General features: G+C 37.4%; 1 protein-coding gene across 1 annotated transcript in view; it reads left to right on the top strand.

Annotated features, from left to right (window-relative positions):
* Nucleotides 1–3347, top strand: part of snta1 (syntrophin, alpha 1) — a 31080-nt gene extending 27733 nt beyond the window's left edge. The window contains exons 7-8 of the mRNA XM_046383186.1: nucleotides 1259–1446; nucleotides 1738–3347. Coding sequence (XP_046239142.1) covers nucleotides 1259–1446; nucleotides 1738–1830 — 281 coding nt within the window. The 3' untranslated portion in view covers nucleotides 1831–3347. The remainder of the gene's footprint in view (nucleotides 1–1258; nucleotides 1447–1737) is intronic.
* Nucleotides 3348–18482: the final 15135 nt, after the last annotated feature.

An 18482-nucleotide genomic window follows, 5' to 3' on the forward strand; every position in this document is an offset into this window, starting at 1 on the left:
TTTCTCCACCAGTCAGAAAATTCTACTTTCTAAACTGGTCTATCAGAGGACACAATACAAATAAATATATATGCCACTTTGACTCCCTTTGGGGTCACCCTTTGTATAAACTAATCTTCTGATGGTGCTTTATTAGTATACTTAGGACCTGCATCAGAAACAAAAGCACTTCATTATATAAGCATAATTAACCTGTAATAAAAGGAAAAATAGAAAGATGATTTCGCTATAAAACCCCTCCAAACCTGACAACTCCAAACACAACGCTGCTGTCACTCTAAAATTGATTGACAAGTCTTTTTCACTGATTAATGTGTAACGTAAGTAAATCTCAGCTGGTATGTTTCTGGTCTTCGTAAAAATTTATTTAGCAGGAAAACATGCCTATATGTCATCAATTCTGCTCAAGCATATCTATGACTATACCTCAAATCTACTTAATCCCAACAATTACTGCACAAGACATAGTTTCTACTGAAGAGGGACACACAAACATCTCAATTTAATAACATAATAGGAGCCTCTCTCACTTTATTGTTTCTTGCACAAAGATGTAGGAACTGTACTCTTTAGCATAATGTCCTCAATCTCTGGAGATTTCTGCATGCATGTCGCACAAAACATTTGAACCGGGATTTAGAAAGAAAAGCTTTGTGTGATAGATTTTGTGAAGAGCTTGACAGGAGACAGAATGTTTTGGGGTTTTTTTTTGCTGTTGCTGTTTGTTTGTTTGCTTCACTTACATCTGTATGGTATATATATGGTATCTTACAACCTAATCCCTGCACTGATTAATTGTACAGCAGTTTTTTCTTCTGTGATCCAGATTCTGCATTTTAGGAGTTTTTTCGGCTAATCTTAAATCACACTTTGTGAGACAGGCACCAACTCGCTAACAGCACTGGGTAATAATATTATTACATTGCCCTCTGCTGGTAAATTGTGTTGGTGCAACAAACTTTTAGCCTAACATGTAATAAATGGTCTGTTTTAGAAGAACTAGGATGCAAGTTCCATTTAATAAGCTTTAAACATGTTCTCTTTTCTTGACAATAAGCATTATTTATCCTTACAGTTCACTAAGGTGTCACATTCACAGGATGCAGCCAAGAATGTTAGGCTCTGTGTCAACACCCAAACACTGAGCTCACAACTAAAAATAAAACAGATTTATGTGACAGATTTATTTCAGCTGAGCACTATAAAATCATTACATTCCCTTCCTTTGTAACCCCAGTTTTGTTTTCCTCCCTGGCAGCCTGCAGTTGGAATGGGAAGGAGTGTACCCTGGGAGTGCACATTGATGACGGTTTTACATTATTCACTGAAGAAATGGGTGTCAGGAAAAGTATTCTGCTCCAGCAGCCCTTCGAGCGCCTAAGGATGTCCTCAGACGATGGAGTTCGCATGATGTTCCTTGACTTTGGAGGCCCTGAAGCAGAGATTGTAAGTTTTGCATTGGACAGAACAAAATCTAATGGTAATGATCACAATGTGATTCATCTGAGTCAACAATTTTATTTGCTAATGACCACCATGACATGCTAGTAGTATTTCCAAGGTCGAGAATGAACTTTGATGTTAAAATCACAATAATTTTACAGTAAAGTAAATGTTAAAATTGAGAATTGAAATGATTGATGGAGATGCAACCCTCAATGTCATTTACAGTATTTTCAATATATTCTTTTTTTCTCTCTCTCTCACACATTTCCTATAACTATCACTTTTTTTCAGCAACTGGACCTCCACTGCTGTCCCAAGACCATAGTCTTCATCATCCACTCTTTCCTGTCTGCTAAGGTCAAGCGACTTGGCCTTCTGGCATGATAATGGCCAACCAGAACATCTACAATAGGAATATTCAATAAAACACACAGCCCAGAAAGAAGGGAGACTCACCAGTGGATGTGACCCTGGAAAAAGATGCTGACCAACCCCTTCTTTCCAGCCTCCCTGTAGGCCTCTAAAATGATCATCACTGGTCAGGCACCTCCTGCTCTTTCTTGAGGGATAAAGAGAAAACTGTAACACTGATGGATCTCTGTTGAGCGAGTATTTGTGAGGTAAAGAGAGGTTGTACAGATGGCGTAGCAGCCATTAAAGGAATCTATCATCTGTCAAATCTGTTACAGTAGGGTCAGGACACTTTATGATTGCAAATCGTGTGAATATGACAGACAGCATCTTAAAGTTTCTTAGCTTAATGTTCCCACCATTTCATGTTTTTTGCCTCATTGTTCAGGTTTGTTTTGTTTCATGAGTCATAGCAGGCCTTTGTCATGAGCATCCTTTCATCTTTCAATCTTTGCTTTATGTGCTGTGAGCAGTAATAACAAAAGTTATTTCACAAATGCCCTGATTGATGTTGGGCAAACGTCTTTTTTTTTTTTGTTTTTTTTTTTTGATAAAGGCAGCTTCAGTGGAGTGACAGAATGACATATCACAATGACAAATCACTACATGATCAATGGTCTGTACTGAACAATGTACAGAGTGCAATTATAATTTGTTTTTAATTTGGATGCTTACGTTGCCTTTACCCTGAAGATTAATGAAATGCCAAGTCACATATATATTTTTTTTTTCATTACAGCTATTTTCCTCTCTGTCTCTCTCCTTCTGTTAAACGTGTGCTCTTAATCCATGGCCTAACAAAGAAAAATGACTAACAATATATTATAAAAGGCTTTTTAAATCGTGTTTTAGCTTAACCAACAAAGTAGATGAAAACATTTCCTAGCAAGAAAGGACACCTTATTTGAATTTAGATGGTCTTTGTCAGACAATATAACTGCTGTTTCATTTAATTTCAGCCCATGTCAAGTGCAAAATGAGGGCTCTTATTTTTTTTTTCAGACCACCAATAAAGGTTGTCACATAATACAGATGATAGATAGTAGGCTGAAATATTGCCAGTCCAGCTAAGCTATGTTTCCTTCACGGATAAGCTGCCATACAAGTACAGAGTGTAGTTCTTAGATAAACCTATTTAAAGTACAGTGTTAATGTCTGTAATTCAGAATTTAATCTCCTGAGCGGACAAACATCAGAAAGCACGGATGGTCCATTTTCTGACCAACATTTAGAGATGTTAATTTACCACATAAAACATGTTGTTTACATCATAAAGTGTTTTGATTGTTTTTTTCTTTATTGTGTCGACTTGACATCCACAGCTTCTCTGTGTCACACACTAAACAGACTTATAATATATATTTCAGAACTAAACCTTGTTTGCTTTCGAGAATAAAATGTATTGTATATTCTTATTTAAACAAAGGTGTGCCTTGCAGGGTTGTTTGTATATAAACATGTAATAAACTTTGTTAACTTTTATTGTTGCCGTGTGCTTTATTAATATCGCATCAGTGTCACTGTGATTATTTGACTTCTTTCTTTTGCCTCTCTTAAGACCTATCTACTTTGACAGCATTTTTTTCTCACTAAATGAATATTAACCCATGAACCTAATTTATACCTGTACATAGCATATTGATTAAAGCAGCAATAGTAATAAAAAAAGTATTTAGCAAAGGCTAAATGTATTATGTTGAAGGTATCACTAGCGGTGACAAACGAGCTCAGCTCCATAGAGTATTTTAACATACATTCAGCTCTTTAGTTTTCCACCCTGCAACTTGGGATTCATTCATACCACTCTCACTAACAGCTTTCTAGCAACAGCACACCTGTTTTTAGTTAAAAACAAATAAATAAAAACCAATCTCTTAAACCCTCTGCACATTACCTGCCTCGGGATTAGTTTGTGACGATAGTGACACTTGCAGCAAGCTTAAGAGCCAAATGTTTTCCTTAAATTTATCCCTCCATCTGAATAGCTCTTAAGCTCAGACAGTCCTTTTAAGTCGATCCTAATGTATCTCCATCTGTAAGTTCTAATGTCATATCTCACAGTCTTTAACGAGCTGCTCCACTGAACAGCAGATCAAGCCTTCGTGCCGTCTTTATTGGTCCCAGTTGGTGGTGTGACAGTTTTATTAAGTCCAGACAGATCTGAAGAATGGACGGAGCAAAGATGACGACGAGATGCTTAAGTCAGCGGGGTGTGAGATGGAGACAGTTAGGCCTGCTGCTGGTCGTTGTAAAAGGAACATGCAAACAGTTCCCTCTTATAGGCTTTTACTGCAGTGCTATCAGTGAGGCACAGATGTTCATTGTTACTCTGTAAAGTGTGCGTGTGCGTGTGTCTATGTGTGTGCAAGATGTGTATTTGTATGCGTGCGCCTGGAAGCTGGAGAGTCTAGTAATAAACTGAGTTGTATATCAGCTATCAAATCAGAATAGAGTTGTTCACATTTGATCATATCTCCTCTGTCCTTACTCCCCTCCCTCCCCTTCCAGCTCTCACCCCTCTTGTTGAGAGTGTCACCATGGTAACGGCAGCTAGCTCTCAGATTGGCTGCATCCGTCTCTACCCCTGAACTATGGTTTTGCTGCTGAAATTGCCAATCAGCCTCTCAGATCCGCTGGCGAGGAGGAGGAGATTGTGTGAATATATTTTGATTAACAAAAATGGAAGGGCACTTAGGAGGGAGAGGAAGAGAGAGAAAATGGACAGAAAATGTGATGTTAGTAAGTGAAGGGGCTAAAAGAAGATGTTGCACCTGATAGAATACATTCTACAATCCTTTCTTTTGTGTCAAAGGCAGGAGAGCAAAACATTACAAAGAGAAGAAATACTGACTAAATGAGACTGGAAAGACTGTGTAATATTTTTCCCAGTCAGGCATAATGGTCTTCCTGGAAATTCCACAACAACCGGGAATATTCAGTAAATGTATACATAAAAGAATCAAAAGCACAGAGACTGGAGAAGAGAATAGTCTGGGATGATTGCAGTATACACACTCTTAAAGGAACAGGATGGGGTTTTTGCATTGTTTTTGCCCAGATTTTATTTATGGTGTACTATTTTATCAAATGTTTGTACCATAATAGAAAAGAATTTCAGATTAATCAATTTCCACATTCAGCCAACAAAAAGACAACATTTACTGTGATGAAAGTCTCCTCTTCAGATTTGTTTTTCTGCATTTTACCACTGGGATAAAATTGGAAGCTTGTTATCAGGAAGATAAAAAGAAAAACGATCTCAAATGTAGAAAACGTACTTTAGCAAATGGTTGGCAATACAAATGGACTAAAATATGGCCAAGCACTCACATTACCTAACTGTGGTAAATCAGAGCCAAGAGTTGTGTCCATTTTCAGTACTCCAGCATCAAGTAAACAAAAAAAAACTGAGTACCACATGAAGTAAATTCAGCATGTTGTGTGTTTTAGCACAGTTTGCTGCGCTGCAATCAAATAAAAGCCTGATTATCATCTGTAAGATCGAAAACCATTCATCCCAGCTCCTGCGTGCAGTCAAACATTTATTTCTCTAACTGTGGCTTTGCTCTGTCTTTCTCTCTCGATGTCATTCTTCCTCATTCTCTTTTCATTTTTAATCACTTGCATTGTGTCAAATCCTTTGAGCCATTTTTATTTACCCAATTTCCCCCAGGGATCAATAAAGTCTAAATGTGATATTTCAGTTGAAATCAAACACAGTGGATATGTCATTTTTTTAAATGACAAAATTAAAATATCTTCTTCAATAGCTGCAACAATCTGAGAGAAATTGACATATTTTTTTCACACTTAAGTACTCCATTAGAGCTTCATCAAGTAAGCAAGACTTTTGGAAAATGACCAACAATTACTGCTAAAGGTGTTGAATCAACTACAGCTCTATTTTTTTTATTTTGGTTACTGTCTCCATCACTTCCTTTGTTAAGTCATCATCACAGTCATCAAGATAATCATTATTATCATCAGTGCCATCATCATTGTCATTATGAAAGCTTGTCCTGCGGTCTGATTGAATCTTCACACTGTATACATACCAGCAGGTTTTACTGTGCATAATCAAAAGATCAAGCATGGATGTGAATGCAAATTTTCTCATCAAACTTGAATAGTTTCAGTACCTTGTAGCCAAACTCCTGACTGTGTGCACCTGAGCTCAGTGCTGCAGTACAAATCATTTGAGTATTGCAATTTCACTTTACCACATTTTAAAGGTAACCATGGTACATTTGGTATTCATAGTAACCAGTTTCTTTACTGTCTCAGATTATACAAGCATTCGATGACCTTATAGAATATGAATTCCTATTGTTTAAACTAACACTTTACAGTAGTTAAAATCCACTCCACTTTGACAAGCTACAGCCACATAAAATGCTATTAATAATGTATTAATGTATAATTTCCAAAAGTGTAAAAATGAACACCTTCTGGAGACATCTTGTACACCACAGTTTTGCTGATAGTACTTAGGTACTATTATTTTAGTAAAATTTCAAATGCAGCACTTTTCTTTGTAATGACATATTTTTACAGTGCAGTTACTGTTCTTGCATTTGTGACAATCTCTTTATTATAGAAATAGTTACTGCTCACACAAAATGCAAATGTAACAGACAAATAAACAGAATCAAAAACAAAGAAAAACCTACAAGTACTGCATTTCTTAGATACTTAACAAGTTTATCTTACGGAGTTTCATATAGAATTTAATTAAATCAGCAGCTGTCTTAATAGCAGCCCTCCTCTCGTCCTTGAGAGCATTCACAGAAGCAATGAATGTTTCCAAAACTAAATAATTACTATTAAGGGGTTTCTTTCACACAGCAATAATTTACCTGTCTGCTGTTCTCTTTTCAGAATGCCTGTAAGGATATAAATACATGCAATGCCCAGGTTTAAGACAAATATGAGATCAGTGCAGAGAGATTTGCCTGCTGTGTATTATATGTGCGTACATGCAGCAGGATGTTGTCTGATCCTACACTGTGTATCATAGCAGACAGATGGCAGTAGAGTATTGAGGGAAGAGAGAAACATCCAGGTCTGACAGGTTTTAATGTGCCTTCAGAAACAGTAGGGGTCTCTGTCTCTCCACACGGAGGAATGACAAAGAAAGCATTAGGTGGGGTGTAGAGAGAGAGAGAGACAGATAGAGAGAGAGAGACAGATAGAGGGAGAGAGAGGGAGGTATAGAGAGAGAGAGAGAGAGCATTTAAGCTTTGATTGGTCCTGACCTAATTCAGAACAGGACATCCCAGAATATTCAATACTCTACTTCTTGTTTTCTCTCTCTCTACACTATCTTTTTTCTCCCTCTTAACACAAAAGGACTAGAGAAAGGAAAGAGGGCAAGAGATTAATGCTAAGGCTCGAGCTGAGCGATTCATATTCCAATTGGGAGAGCATGTTATCTATTTTCTCACACTCGCTCATTGTGCTTTTCTTCCTGAGAGGCATTCGAATCAAAGCAGGATTCAACAGGAATCAAACAGGACTTTCAAGGAACTGAGCAATGGCGACAACATTTAGTCTGGGAAGAACGTTTCAACATTGCACAGACTCCAAAGGAAACAACTGCACAATCACTTTCACATCAGCTCCTCACTAACCATGTCAGATATGTACAGAGGGATGGTGTGAGGCTGAATCCTGTGTCACTGGAAAGTCATTCATCCAAACTTAATCAATCTGGGTTGTTTGATTCAGACTGCCTCCCAGGCAGTAGAAGAGAGCGAGAGAAAGGCAGAAAATGAGAGCTGAGCCGAGCTGACTCTAACTTTGACAAGGCTTCTCTCTGTGGCTCTCTCATCCTCCTCCTAGAGGCAGGAATTATAGGTACTCATTTCATGCTAAGGCATAGCTTGGATTTTTTTTTCAGTCACTGGTATTTTTTAATATTGTTATTACTACTGTATGTCTTAAAGAGCAGGTTAAGGTTATTAAATATGCCAAAGCGAATTGTATTTTCGCTCAAGTAAGCTCCTTGGAAATATTCCATCAGGGCACCCTTTTATTCTTTCCAAATGTAGTTATGAATTTTAAAGTAGACTTGTATTACTGGAGGAGAGAGGTGTGTGATCAGAATACTGAGCATAGCCCAGATTGGAATTCCTTGTTCTTGGAGCACTGAAAGAGAGACTGTTGCTGACAATGGAAGAAGTAAAAAAAAAAAAAACTATGAACGAGGCTTAATACTGGTGGCTGAAGTTTTTCTTTCTCTGTTTGAGGCAATTGAAATTGACCACACTACTTTCAGAAAGGTGTTATGTCAAATCGTTGCATAAAATGAGTGCACAATACAATAGTTTATGGGGAAATTGCAATAAAAATGTTTCATTTGTTATATAAAACTGCACATCTTCTTTGCCTGTTTTATAGGGTTAAAGTGCTTTTTTCATAGCAACGCCATCATACAGACTTACATTCACCGTACCACCACCACCACCAAATTCTGCCTTCATTTTTTTTTTGGTATTCATGAGCATATGCTTCTGTGTGAAGTCCCCTGTCAATAAATATGCACAGTCTTAATTGTTCCCATTGTAATTAGACTACAGTTCTGTTCTTTTTGGCTCAGGTGTATGTTAAAGCTTTTTCTTTTGTTTGTGGTTTGGCACCTCTTATGATTTCCATGACAATCATTTGAGTGAGCAAGGAAGCGAGAAAAGGGGGGAGAGAGAGAGAGGAGGTGAGAAACAGTTGCTGGAATAAAGCCCCATCTCAATCTGAATAGCTTATTAATAGAGCTGGTCCCAGGCAAACAGATGGCAGCTGCCAAAAACAAACATAGAAATCACAGAAATGAAAACCCTAATTCAATTAGGTGGGAAGCATTCCTCACCGCAGCAGTTATTGAGCAGTTTCCATTAATTTGATAATCCATTTTTTAAAAGAGATGTATTAAAACGTGACTTTTCCAGAATGTTCTCTTGTGTTTAATATCTGAGGCTGACAAGCAGAGAAAGACGAGGCCGCGAGCTGCATGTATGTGGGTGTGAGAAGAAAACAGGATTTAAGTCATTACTGGCTCACGGTTAACAAATGCAATTAAAGTTAGGAATAAGTGATTAAATTGCAGTGTTTATATCATGAATTTATGGTTCAAAATGAAGGGGTTCATTAGATTAGTGAGTTCTGGGCTGTTCACGTATTAGCAAATTTCCACCTATATCAGGAGCCTTTTATATTTAGAGAGAGAGCTGATCCTCTTCAGTGGAGTCGACTGTGTTTCTAAAGTAGCCAGAATCGACAAGCCAGATACTGGTGGTAGAGAGTTTCACTGCCAACATAGGTTCTTCTGCATTTTGGAAGGGGCTGGGGCGCTTCTGACATCAGCATGTTAGTACTGTCACTATAAGCAAGATGGCATACTAATGCTAGTATATATGTGGGGTTACATAATTAAATGAAAAGTCATTGTAATCTATAATGGGGAAGGTAATGAGGAAGAAATATGGAATTAAATTACAATTACCAATTCAAATTCTGGTGATTAGACAAGGCTTATGTCCAAATGTAAAGTATATCTACAACAACATAACTTTCATTCTGTTGCTTTGCATCTTTTTGCACTGCTGTATTTTGTCATATTCCTGGATGTCATGCATCAGCAAAGCCATGGAGACAAATTTGAGTGCAGCGCCATCCAGGTTACAATTGCCTACTAGGAGCTTTTTTCTGGGTCTAGACAGGCTCCACTTTATGGGGCAGTGTGTGCTCAAATTTTGAGCATTGATTTTCATTGGTGCACACGTTTGAATTTGCACAGCCTCTCATTTGCCAGCCAAATCACTGCACTTTGCTCTTGGTAATCTGAGTCTGCCAGGTCATCGGATAAGAGCGCTTTTCAGTGCTGTAAGTCCAAGATTTTCTTTATGAAATCAGAAAAGGGTTCTCACATCACTACACTGTGTAAAGCTTCTTCAGCTGCAGTGAAACACTGTCAACATGAAGGCTCCAAGTCAAACCCGGGGAAACACCTACAGGCAATTCAAATGACCACAATTAGTCATATAAAATAAAGTACTTCACGCCTGACTATGTTTGTATATTTATGTGTGTTCAGGATATAATTTAGCTGATTTCAATGTATGTTTATAGGACTCTTCAGCTTTATTGCCCAGTTGAAAATATTAGAAAAGTAATCAACAAGTAATCAAATGTAATAAGCTACGTGATAAAGCAAATAAAATAATTAGGCTACATTCCTTATTGCATTTCTAAGTAACTAGTGAACTGTGCCCTGTAACATTTCAAAATAACCTTCCCAGCACTGCTCAGTACAGCCTCAAAGAGCTGCTAGCATGGCTGTACACTCTTAGTCTCACTGTGATACTGACACACTGTACATCTGGATAGTAGGCATGTGCAGGACTGTGATACTGCAGACCGAATGGGCATCCTGATTCCACATGTGGTTAGATTTAGGGACATAAAGAGCTGGAGGTTAGAGAGAGACTGTGCTTTTAGTCAGCTGTTAACAAAGTAAACTCATCCCGTATCATGTTTCAAACCACTTTGGACTACTTCAGTACTTAACCAAGGCCATGAGCTTTCCCTAACCTGTCCCACAAAAAACTCTGAGCACACCTTAGTTCGTTAAAGTGAACATAGTATTGCAAGAGCAGCATAGCTGGAAAACAAACGAAGTGTGGTGTCTGTTTTGCATTTACACTATAAATCAACGTACAGGACTTGTCACATATGTTAACTTTATATTATTATGTGGACAAAAAAACATAATTCAGGTGCCATCACATTTCTCATAAAGTGTATTTGTTGTTGCAAAGTCGCACTTTACAATAATCGTAGCTTTGTACCTTTTGGAGCTTTCAAAATTCTCACAGACGAGGTAAAACCCAACAATTCAGCAAAATTTAACTTCCAGTATTTATCTTGCATACTTTAAAGACTTTGAAGTCTCTGAAAACATTGGACATTAACTCCTGACCTGTCTCACACTCAGGTGGAGTGCTACAGCTTCAACAGCTGCTGCTCATGGCAGGTCTGCTCATTACTGAAAAAGTTATTCTCCTACAACCACTTCCTGTACTTCCTTCACCGACGCTCTAATGGGATTCAAAGAATGCAGGACTAACATCAAGAAAAAAATTAAATGTTTTAACTGAGAACAAATATTTATTTGTAAAACCCACACGCTGTCTCCATGTGGCCTTCATTGGGGTTTATGCGCAGGCACCTGGAACTCTCCTTGAATGATTTAGCCCAGGATGATCCTTTCATTTGAATCCAGAGTTAGAATTCAATCCACATTTTTTCACCTGCTCCAAACCTTTTAACTCAATTTCTTTAAAACCAGGGAGACTGATTGAAAAGACTTTGGAGTGACAGAAAGTATCATTACTTGGAAGAGAGACCGAAAACAAAAAGACTCAGAAAAACATGGAGAAGATTCTGGTGTATTTGATTCTAATGAAAGCAGATGCAGCTGACAAAAATAAGTGTCCCCTGGGAAGAAAGAAAAAGTTTGTCTCACAGACATAAATAGAGAGTGATATGACTTAAAGATGGAATGATATATTGGATTTGAAATATGAAAATTGTAAACAAGCACAAAGAATTCTGGATTTTGCAGGTACAAAAACATTGTAATTGGTAAAAAAGGAAAAAATTCTTGTTGCATGTTTCAGACAGACGCAAAGCAGCGCACTATTTACAATTTAACTTGTCCTGACTGTAGACTCAAATTAACTAACCACTCTACAAAGTCTAAGCTTGTTGGCGGAGTCATATGTAGTTTGATCAACCTACTGGAAAGCAGCGTAAAAACCTTGTAAAAACAGATTCTAAAGTACATAACAGCTACATAACAAAAAAATACATTTACATTTATCTTTGAATTTCAAGTGCAAGTGAAACTGTAACCAAAATTGTTTAAAGTGAGTCAAGGAGCTTTAAAAACTGGTAAACATTTACGGTCACTGAAACCCTGGGGCTCAGTAACGTCACCTCAATGATCTGTCCTCCTTTGTTGATGGACTTTGGCTTTGCAGCAAGGTACTTTGTAACATGTTCAGAGGGATCTACAGAGACTCCATATATGACAGTACAGTAAATAATCTGGTTTAAAGAATCTATACAGCAAAATGAATCAATTTTTTTGTTGTTTCCTGGATTAAGCGGTTATTAAGAGTAACAGAACAAGCTCGCAAGATAGCTAGCATACTGCCTGCAGTTAACATTTTCAATTTTCTGTTTTTAGACTTCAGTGATAATTATTTCATCTTCCTGGGGAAGAAAAGGAAAATTAATCAGCCTAGAAAGGCACATTCTAAGGTGCATTTCCAGTGGAGAAAACGCAACAGATTCTCATCCAAACGCACAAGGTACCCTTTAGTGTCTGTGGTTGATGCGAAAAGTCTTCAAGCCACAAAGTCTTTCCAGCATGTGGTTAACATGAAACAGCACTTTGTTTAAGTTTAGGCTCAAAATCTTTGTGGTCAGGTTTAGGAAAAGATCAGTAATGCTTGGTTTCACACAGGACGCGAACCGAGTGAAATTCAGGTGTGATCTGCTCTGATCATCTCATCCTGACACTGATGTGTTTTTATTGGCGGTACATTAAACTTCAGTGCCTTTAAATGGGAAAATAGTTAATAGTTTCTAGTGTGTTTCACAGACGGGTAGTAGTTATACTTTAAATGTGAATTGCATTTTTTCACATTTGCTGCGGGTGCCCTTTCCTTTCTTTTTTTCCTTCCATGGCCCTCAGACAGACTGAGTCCACCTATGGCTGTAAAAGCTTTTTTTTTCCCACACTAGAGGTCATTGCAGTTGTATTCTGTTGCTATCAGTGAATCAATACAGTCATTGATTAAACACTCAATATTCAAATAAGCAGTTCATGTATTTATTTTCACAATTGTATCCTAAAGGTGTTTGAATTCCGTAAATGAAGAGATACTGTTTCAAATCATAGCAGGGATTCATGAAGAAAAGTAAAAATATATTGTGAAGTTACATTTACTGTATATTGGCAGAGCATGTTCCACAGCTTGGTTGCTATGGTGCCGATTTTAAGAACACAGACCTTTTTCACCAACCAAATGTTAGGACTGTCTATTATACAACATGCCAACATGTTGCACTATATTCAATTGAATCTTTTCCCAATCTCATCTTCAAGCCTCTTCGAATAGTGCTACATGCCATGTGCATGACAGAGCTAAATAACTCACTTCCTGAGTTACTATATTGTATTTTTATAACAAGCCTTTAATCCCAAACATCTGGGCCAGAACCTTATTACACTAACACAACACTCTCTTCAACATGCAATTATTGGCGGATAAGGTGCAGCATGTGTGGGCGATATTGTTCAAAAAGAGCAGCTGCAGTCTTTAACAAACATCTGAAATGACTGCATGTGACTGGTCTCATTTTTGTGGCTCCAGTTTGAGCTGATACAGAGCATAAAGAGATATGACTTTCACAGACGACTGCAGGGGTGATGAGAAAATAGTTATGTGTGTGGTTCTCAATCTGACTCATCTCCACTTCAAATCAAGACTTAAGAACTGCTGAGATGGAGAAATGTGAGGGACTACTATTTTACCTCTTGAGCACAGTGGTTTCTCTTCAGGGATGTGGGCTCCTTCTCTGTACTGCCCACAGCCAAATGTGAGAGAGACAGACAGACACAGAGGCAGAGAGAGACAGAGTGAGAAGGGGACTTTACTTCTTATCAAACAAGTCTCGCTTCTGGCCACCATTTGCTTAATGCTCTGTCTTTCTCAACCGTGATTTCCACATGCCCATAAAGATCAAAACTGTGATATCAGCCTGTTCACATCACTTTCTATTCCTAGTAATACAAAAGAACATACTGGGTATACACAGCCCCTGAAATATCACATACTTATTTAACAGAACTGTCTTTTAATTTAGTATCATTCTTTTTTGACATGGCTCAAGCACCAAAATTAAAAGTAACATGCATTTCTAGGAATATTTGGTACAATGTGCACCATGTTAGTGCAAACTATGTAATGTTTTCAAATCAATTGAATTAATGACCATTTTTGCCTTGAAATTTTGTTTTTATGTTGCAAAACATAATTTTATACCTTCATTTTTTGACAAAATGTACCATAAATTGTATCATATTGAGTATTAATAAAGGATTTTATGGCTACTTGTGGACAGTGGAAATGATCAGTTAGCACAAAGCTAACACTAACATATTATTAGTTGGTATGACAAGCTTGTACACTATTAACAGTTTGTAAATGCTTGCCTATTTACACACCCAGCAGATGCAGAGCTCTTGATGCAAATGGTTGACTGTTTAGGTGCATCCTTGGTGACTAGAAATTCTGTTTATTTAGAAACAATTTGCAACAGCAAGTATGTTTAGGGAAACATAATGGTTACCAATTACATTTTCTCTTCACATAATTGAACACTGGTGATAGATGGTACATGATACATGATACATCTCACATGGATGATAATTCTTTCACACATACATCGATATCACTGCATTTTTGATGTGGTAATATTGATTATGACAGCAACAACATTAGTAAATTTGAAACCTGATATTGGCTATGTTGGCTTGATCATTCAAAGGAAAAAGACAATCCAATTGGAAGCACAAACTTAAAAAAAACAGAAAGTTGATTGCTGGGCAAAGGGGATTCCACATGACCACTCCACCAAAATGAAAACCAAGACAACTGTCCAACAGATGACTTGTCTGTCTCACCCTATGCACCACTTGGGTAGCTTATTTGTTTATTTAGTTAGCTAGTTAGTTATTCAGTTGCATCAGTCACTTTTGTACAAATGTTTATGTTTTTTTTTTAACATAAGATGTCATGGATAATACCATACTCTATGATGATGAAGTGTGCGAGGCAAACTAGCCAAATTGATACTGAGACATTCGAATTGGGTTTAATCTAGTCATAGAGAGAAATTCTTCATCACCTGATGTTTCAGAATGAATGTGAAGGGATTTTTTTTTTATGTTAAAAAATTCTACTACCGGTTCTTTAAAAGACAATGCAGCTACTTTAAGCATTTAATCACTAGTAATAAAACAGGAAACAGACTAAATTGGGGAACCGCAGGTAGCATCTGCCTGATGGCTGTCAAAGGTGACATCGCATATATGCTGGATTACGTAAATATCTACAGGTGTGAAACCACAAGTGTGCTTTGTGCCTTATGTCCTATGTGTTTGCTTAAGAGTTTTTATGCAAGGCATCTTCCATGCAAAACAAGCAAAGGACCATTAATAACTTTCAGCTTTTGCTAAATTGCTTAATATGCCAGCAAATTCTGTACAATTAAACAAAGTGTTATGGTTCAGAAAATTTGCAGACAATATTGTGTTTTGTTGATGTACTAGTTCATTTTGTGCAGCACAGTCAGCATAAAAAAGAAACCTTTAACTGATTGTGAAGACAAAGTGAAACCCATTTCTTGTTAAAACCACCCACATTTCCTGCTGTTTGTTGCTCCACCGCAGCACCAAAGCTGCAACTGTAACATTTTGTCTGTATGCTATGGTAGCTGGTCTGTGAAAAGCCTGATGTGTTTGCTGTTCTCCAAGTTTATGAGCATTTAGTTCACCCATACCTCTGACCTTCTCACCTGCATCAGTTTAATCTTAAAGGGGAAAGAAGCTCCAACTACCATATTTATATACCACCTGGCATGAAAAACAGCGGTGATGAAGTGCACCACCATAACAACAAGCCAATAAAATACATTTTTAAAAGAAAATAAGAGGTTTTTGACAGAGTGGATCTTGCAAGTCTGTGACGGAAATTTTCCACTGTTGGCAGCATCATTCCTAAAATGGTTGACCTCATATACATCATGTTCAAAAAACCTGAGCCTGTTGTACATGCATTGTTTTGACCCTGAGTCATAACTGCTATTGTAAAGTTCTATAAGCTACTCTTGCGTAACAGCACAGTATTATCTTTATTAAACTGTTGCATGTGTAAATAAATAACTAGATAGATGAATGATCTGGCAACCATGCACACTGTTTCCAACACTGAGCGGAACTTTCTTTGTTTTACTGAGTCATTCAGTCTAACATCTAGTTCACAATTTGATGAGGGATGTGTGGTGATGCCACACCCCTTTGTCTGCAAAATAACCAAAATGCATTCCCCTTGTTAACCTGACTTCCCTCACAACAGTGTTTCTATTTTGTCATTAGCTTCTGACTCAGAGTGTCTGAGTAAGTGGTAACCAGCAGCAGGAGAACGAGTAACCCGGTTACATCAAAGAACCGGTCTTCTCAGCAGTAATTGCATGGGTAAAAAAAATCATCTCGCATGATGCTACTTAGCCGGTCGAATCTGTACGTTGTTATAAGCACTGCAACTCAAGTCAGTGAGCGCAACAGACACACAAGCAGAGAGGGACGAGAGACAACAATTAGGAAAATAAGCGAGAAAAGTGACTTCATGTGCTCTAAAGAGAGAAAATACACAGCAAAAACAGAGCTTTTAATCAAGACTGGACAGAGTCGTACATGTTTATTCTCCTCAGTTCAGTCATTAAAAGCAATAATAAAAGATTATTTAAAGCACTGATGAGAAGCAACACTAGACAAAGCAAAGGGCATCTGTTTAACAAACATACCCTTCATATTAAAATTGAGGCTTTAGAAGTTAAAATTTCATATGACAGTGAAGTTAAACATTATGATGTCTGGTCCCTTGCTTGGGGAAATTTTCTCTAACTAGATTTTTTTTTTCTTATTTTATATTTGACAGGCACTTTCTTCAGCATTAATCAAACCTCAAAAAACAATTTGGCAAAGCCTCAATAAAAATTAAAATCTGTCTGTTTGCTCATTCTGTGTAGCATGATGATCATATCAAACGCGCAAAAGATACACAAAGGTGAATTATCATTTAAATTCAATTTTGATTTGAAGTTTTATTGAGCTGTTGTGGCTGGGCTACTAAATTAAGATGGATTAATGTCAAAAATATGAACTTTATATGAACCTGCAAAAAACAATTACACTTTTGATTCAGTGAGTTTATGGAGATTTTGCGTCACTTTTATTTTGCTCTCTCCCAGATGGATACCACACTGACCTTGTCTTTGTCAACCAGCCTCCCATCACTGATGTCATCTATTTTGTTGCTGCAGTGGTCTTTTAAAATCTATGGAAACCAACAAGACTGCTGCATTCACCTTTTCTCAGTGGCACCCTCCACCATAAATTGTAGCTTTTCATTCTCCGTTGCCCTCATGACTTTGACTCTGAGACGAGGGATGGGATTAAGGGCGCTGACAGAAGTGCCAAATTGATACTGTCTTCTTGCAGTATTTACTACAGTATTACTACAGCCACTGACTGTGAGCACATCTGTGGATGACAGAGAGAATATGCAGTAAAGGAAATTGTCTCAAGTAAGAAAGAAGAAGTGGAATATTGTAACCATGTATGCACATGCACAAATTTACCTCCAGCTATAGCAGGGAGAAAAATACATAAGCAGATATTCCTACAAACACATGACTGTATGCACACACAAAAGGCACAGAAACAGGGCTGTGTGGCTGCACCCAAAACCTCTTTTATCTGGCATTGCATTAAGAATGTATGACCATGATTTTCATATAATGTGTGTCATATCACAAAGTGGCAGCTTTTCCAATTGTCCAATAATGATCTATTTGGCAATTCAATAGTATTGAGGAAGAAGCGGCAGGCAGACGTAACATGAATTAAACATTGAATGGAGGGATCGTGACAGTTTCATTTCAATTCCTCCTTCTCTCTCTCAGAAAGTCTCTAAGAAGACACGTGTGCAATTGGGGTAAAATCAGTACTTGGACGGTTGCCTGAGTTTGTGTGCACATTGCATTTCTCTGTTCTCTTTATCTCACACCAAACGCCTACGATGCACCACTTTCACAAGCAAAGCAAACGTCTCTCGCATCTGCTCTCCTGTTTGTTAAAATAGTTTACTGGCAATATCTGCGCTGGCTGGTGCACACTGCATCCATAGCTAATTAGCTAATGCCATTGGAGCCCTGAGCTAAATATAAATATGGGATACAAATGCGACCTTCTTAAGTGCAAATGCACTGTAAGGTACAGTAGGATGTGGGTGTTCGTGGATCTTTAAAACAATGATTATCATGTCTTTAAGAAAGGGGAAAAAAAAGTGTGATCATCTTATTCGACAATGGGATAAAAAGAGACCAAACGCATGCTGGGAAATTACGAGACATCAGACACGTTCACTTTTAAAACTTTTTTTTTTATTATGCAGGTTTGAAATAAAAGAAGCACTGTGACACAAACAGATGCTGCTGGCAAGGAAAAAAAGGAGCAGCACCCAAAATGTAAAAAATAATAATAATAATAATAATAAAAAAAAAAAAAAAAAAAAAAATCAAAAAATCATTGTTGTGGTCATCATCATTTTATCAAACAAGAGGGGAAAAAACAATAGAATAAAAATACATCTCCATTGTAAGAAGCAAAAGTGATCTAATTTCTGTCATAAATAAGAAAACCTGTCAAATGACTGATGGGCAACTAGCAAAAACAATATATTGATAACCATTTAAAATATTTATCATTACTGGCTTTA

The sequence above is a fragment of the Scatophagus argus genome, chromosome 3 (genome assembly GCF_020382885.2).
Source record: "Scatophagus argus isolate fScaArg1 chromosome 3, fScaArg1.pri, whole genome shotgun sequence".
NCBI classification, from domain to species: Eukaryota; Metazoa; Chordata; class Actinopteri; family Scatophagidae; genus Scatophagus; species Scatophagus argus.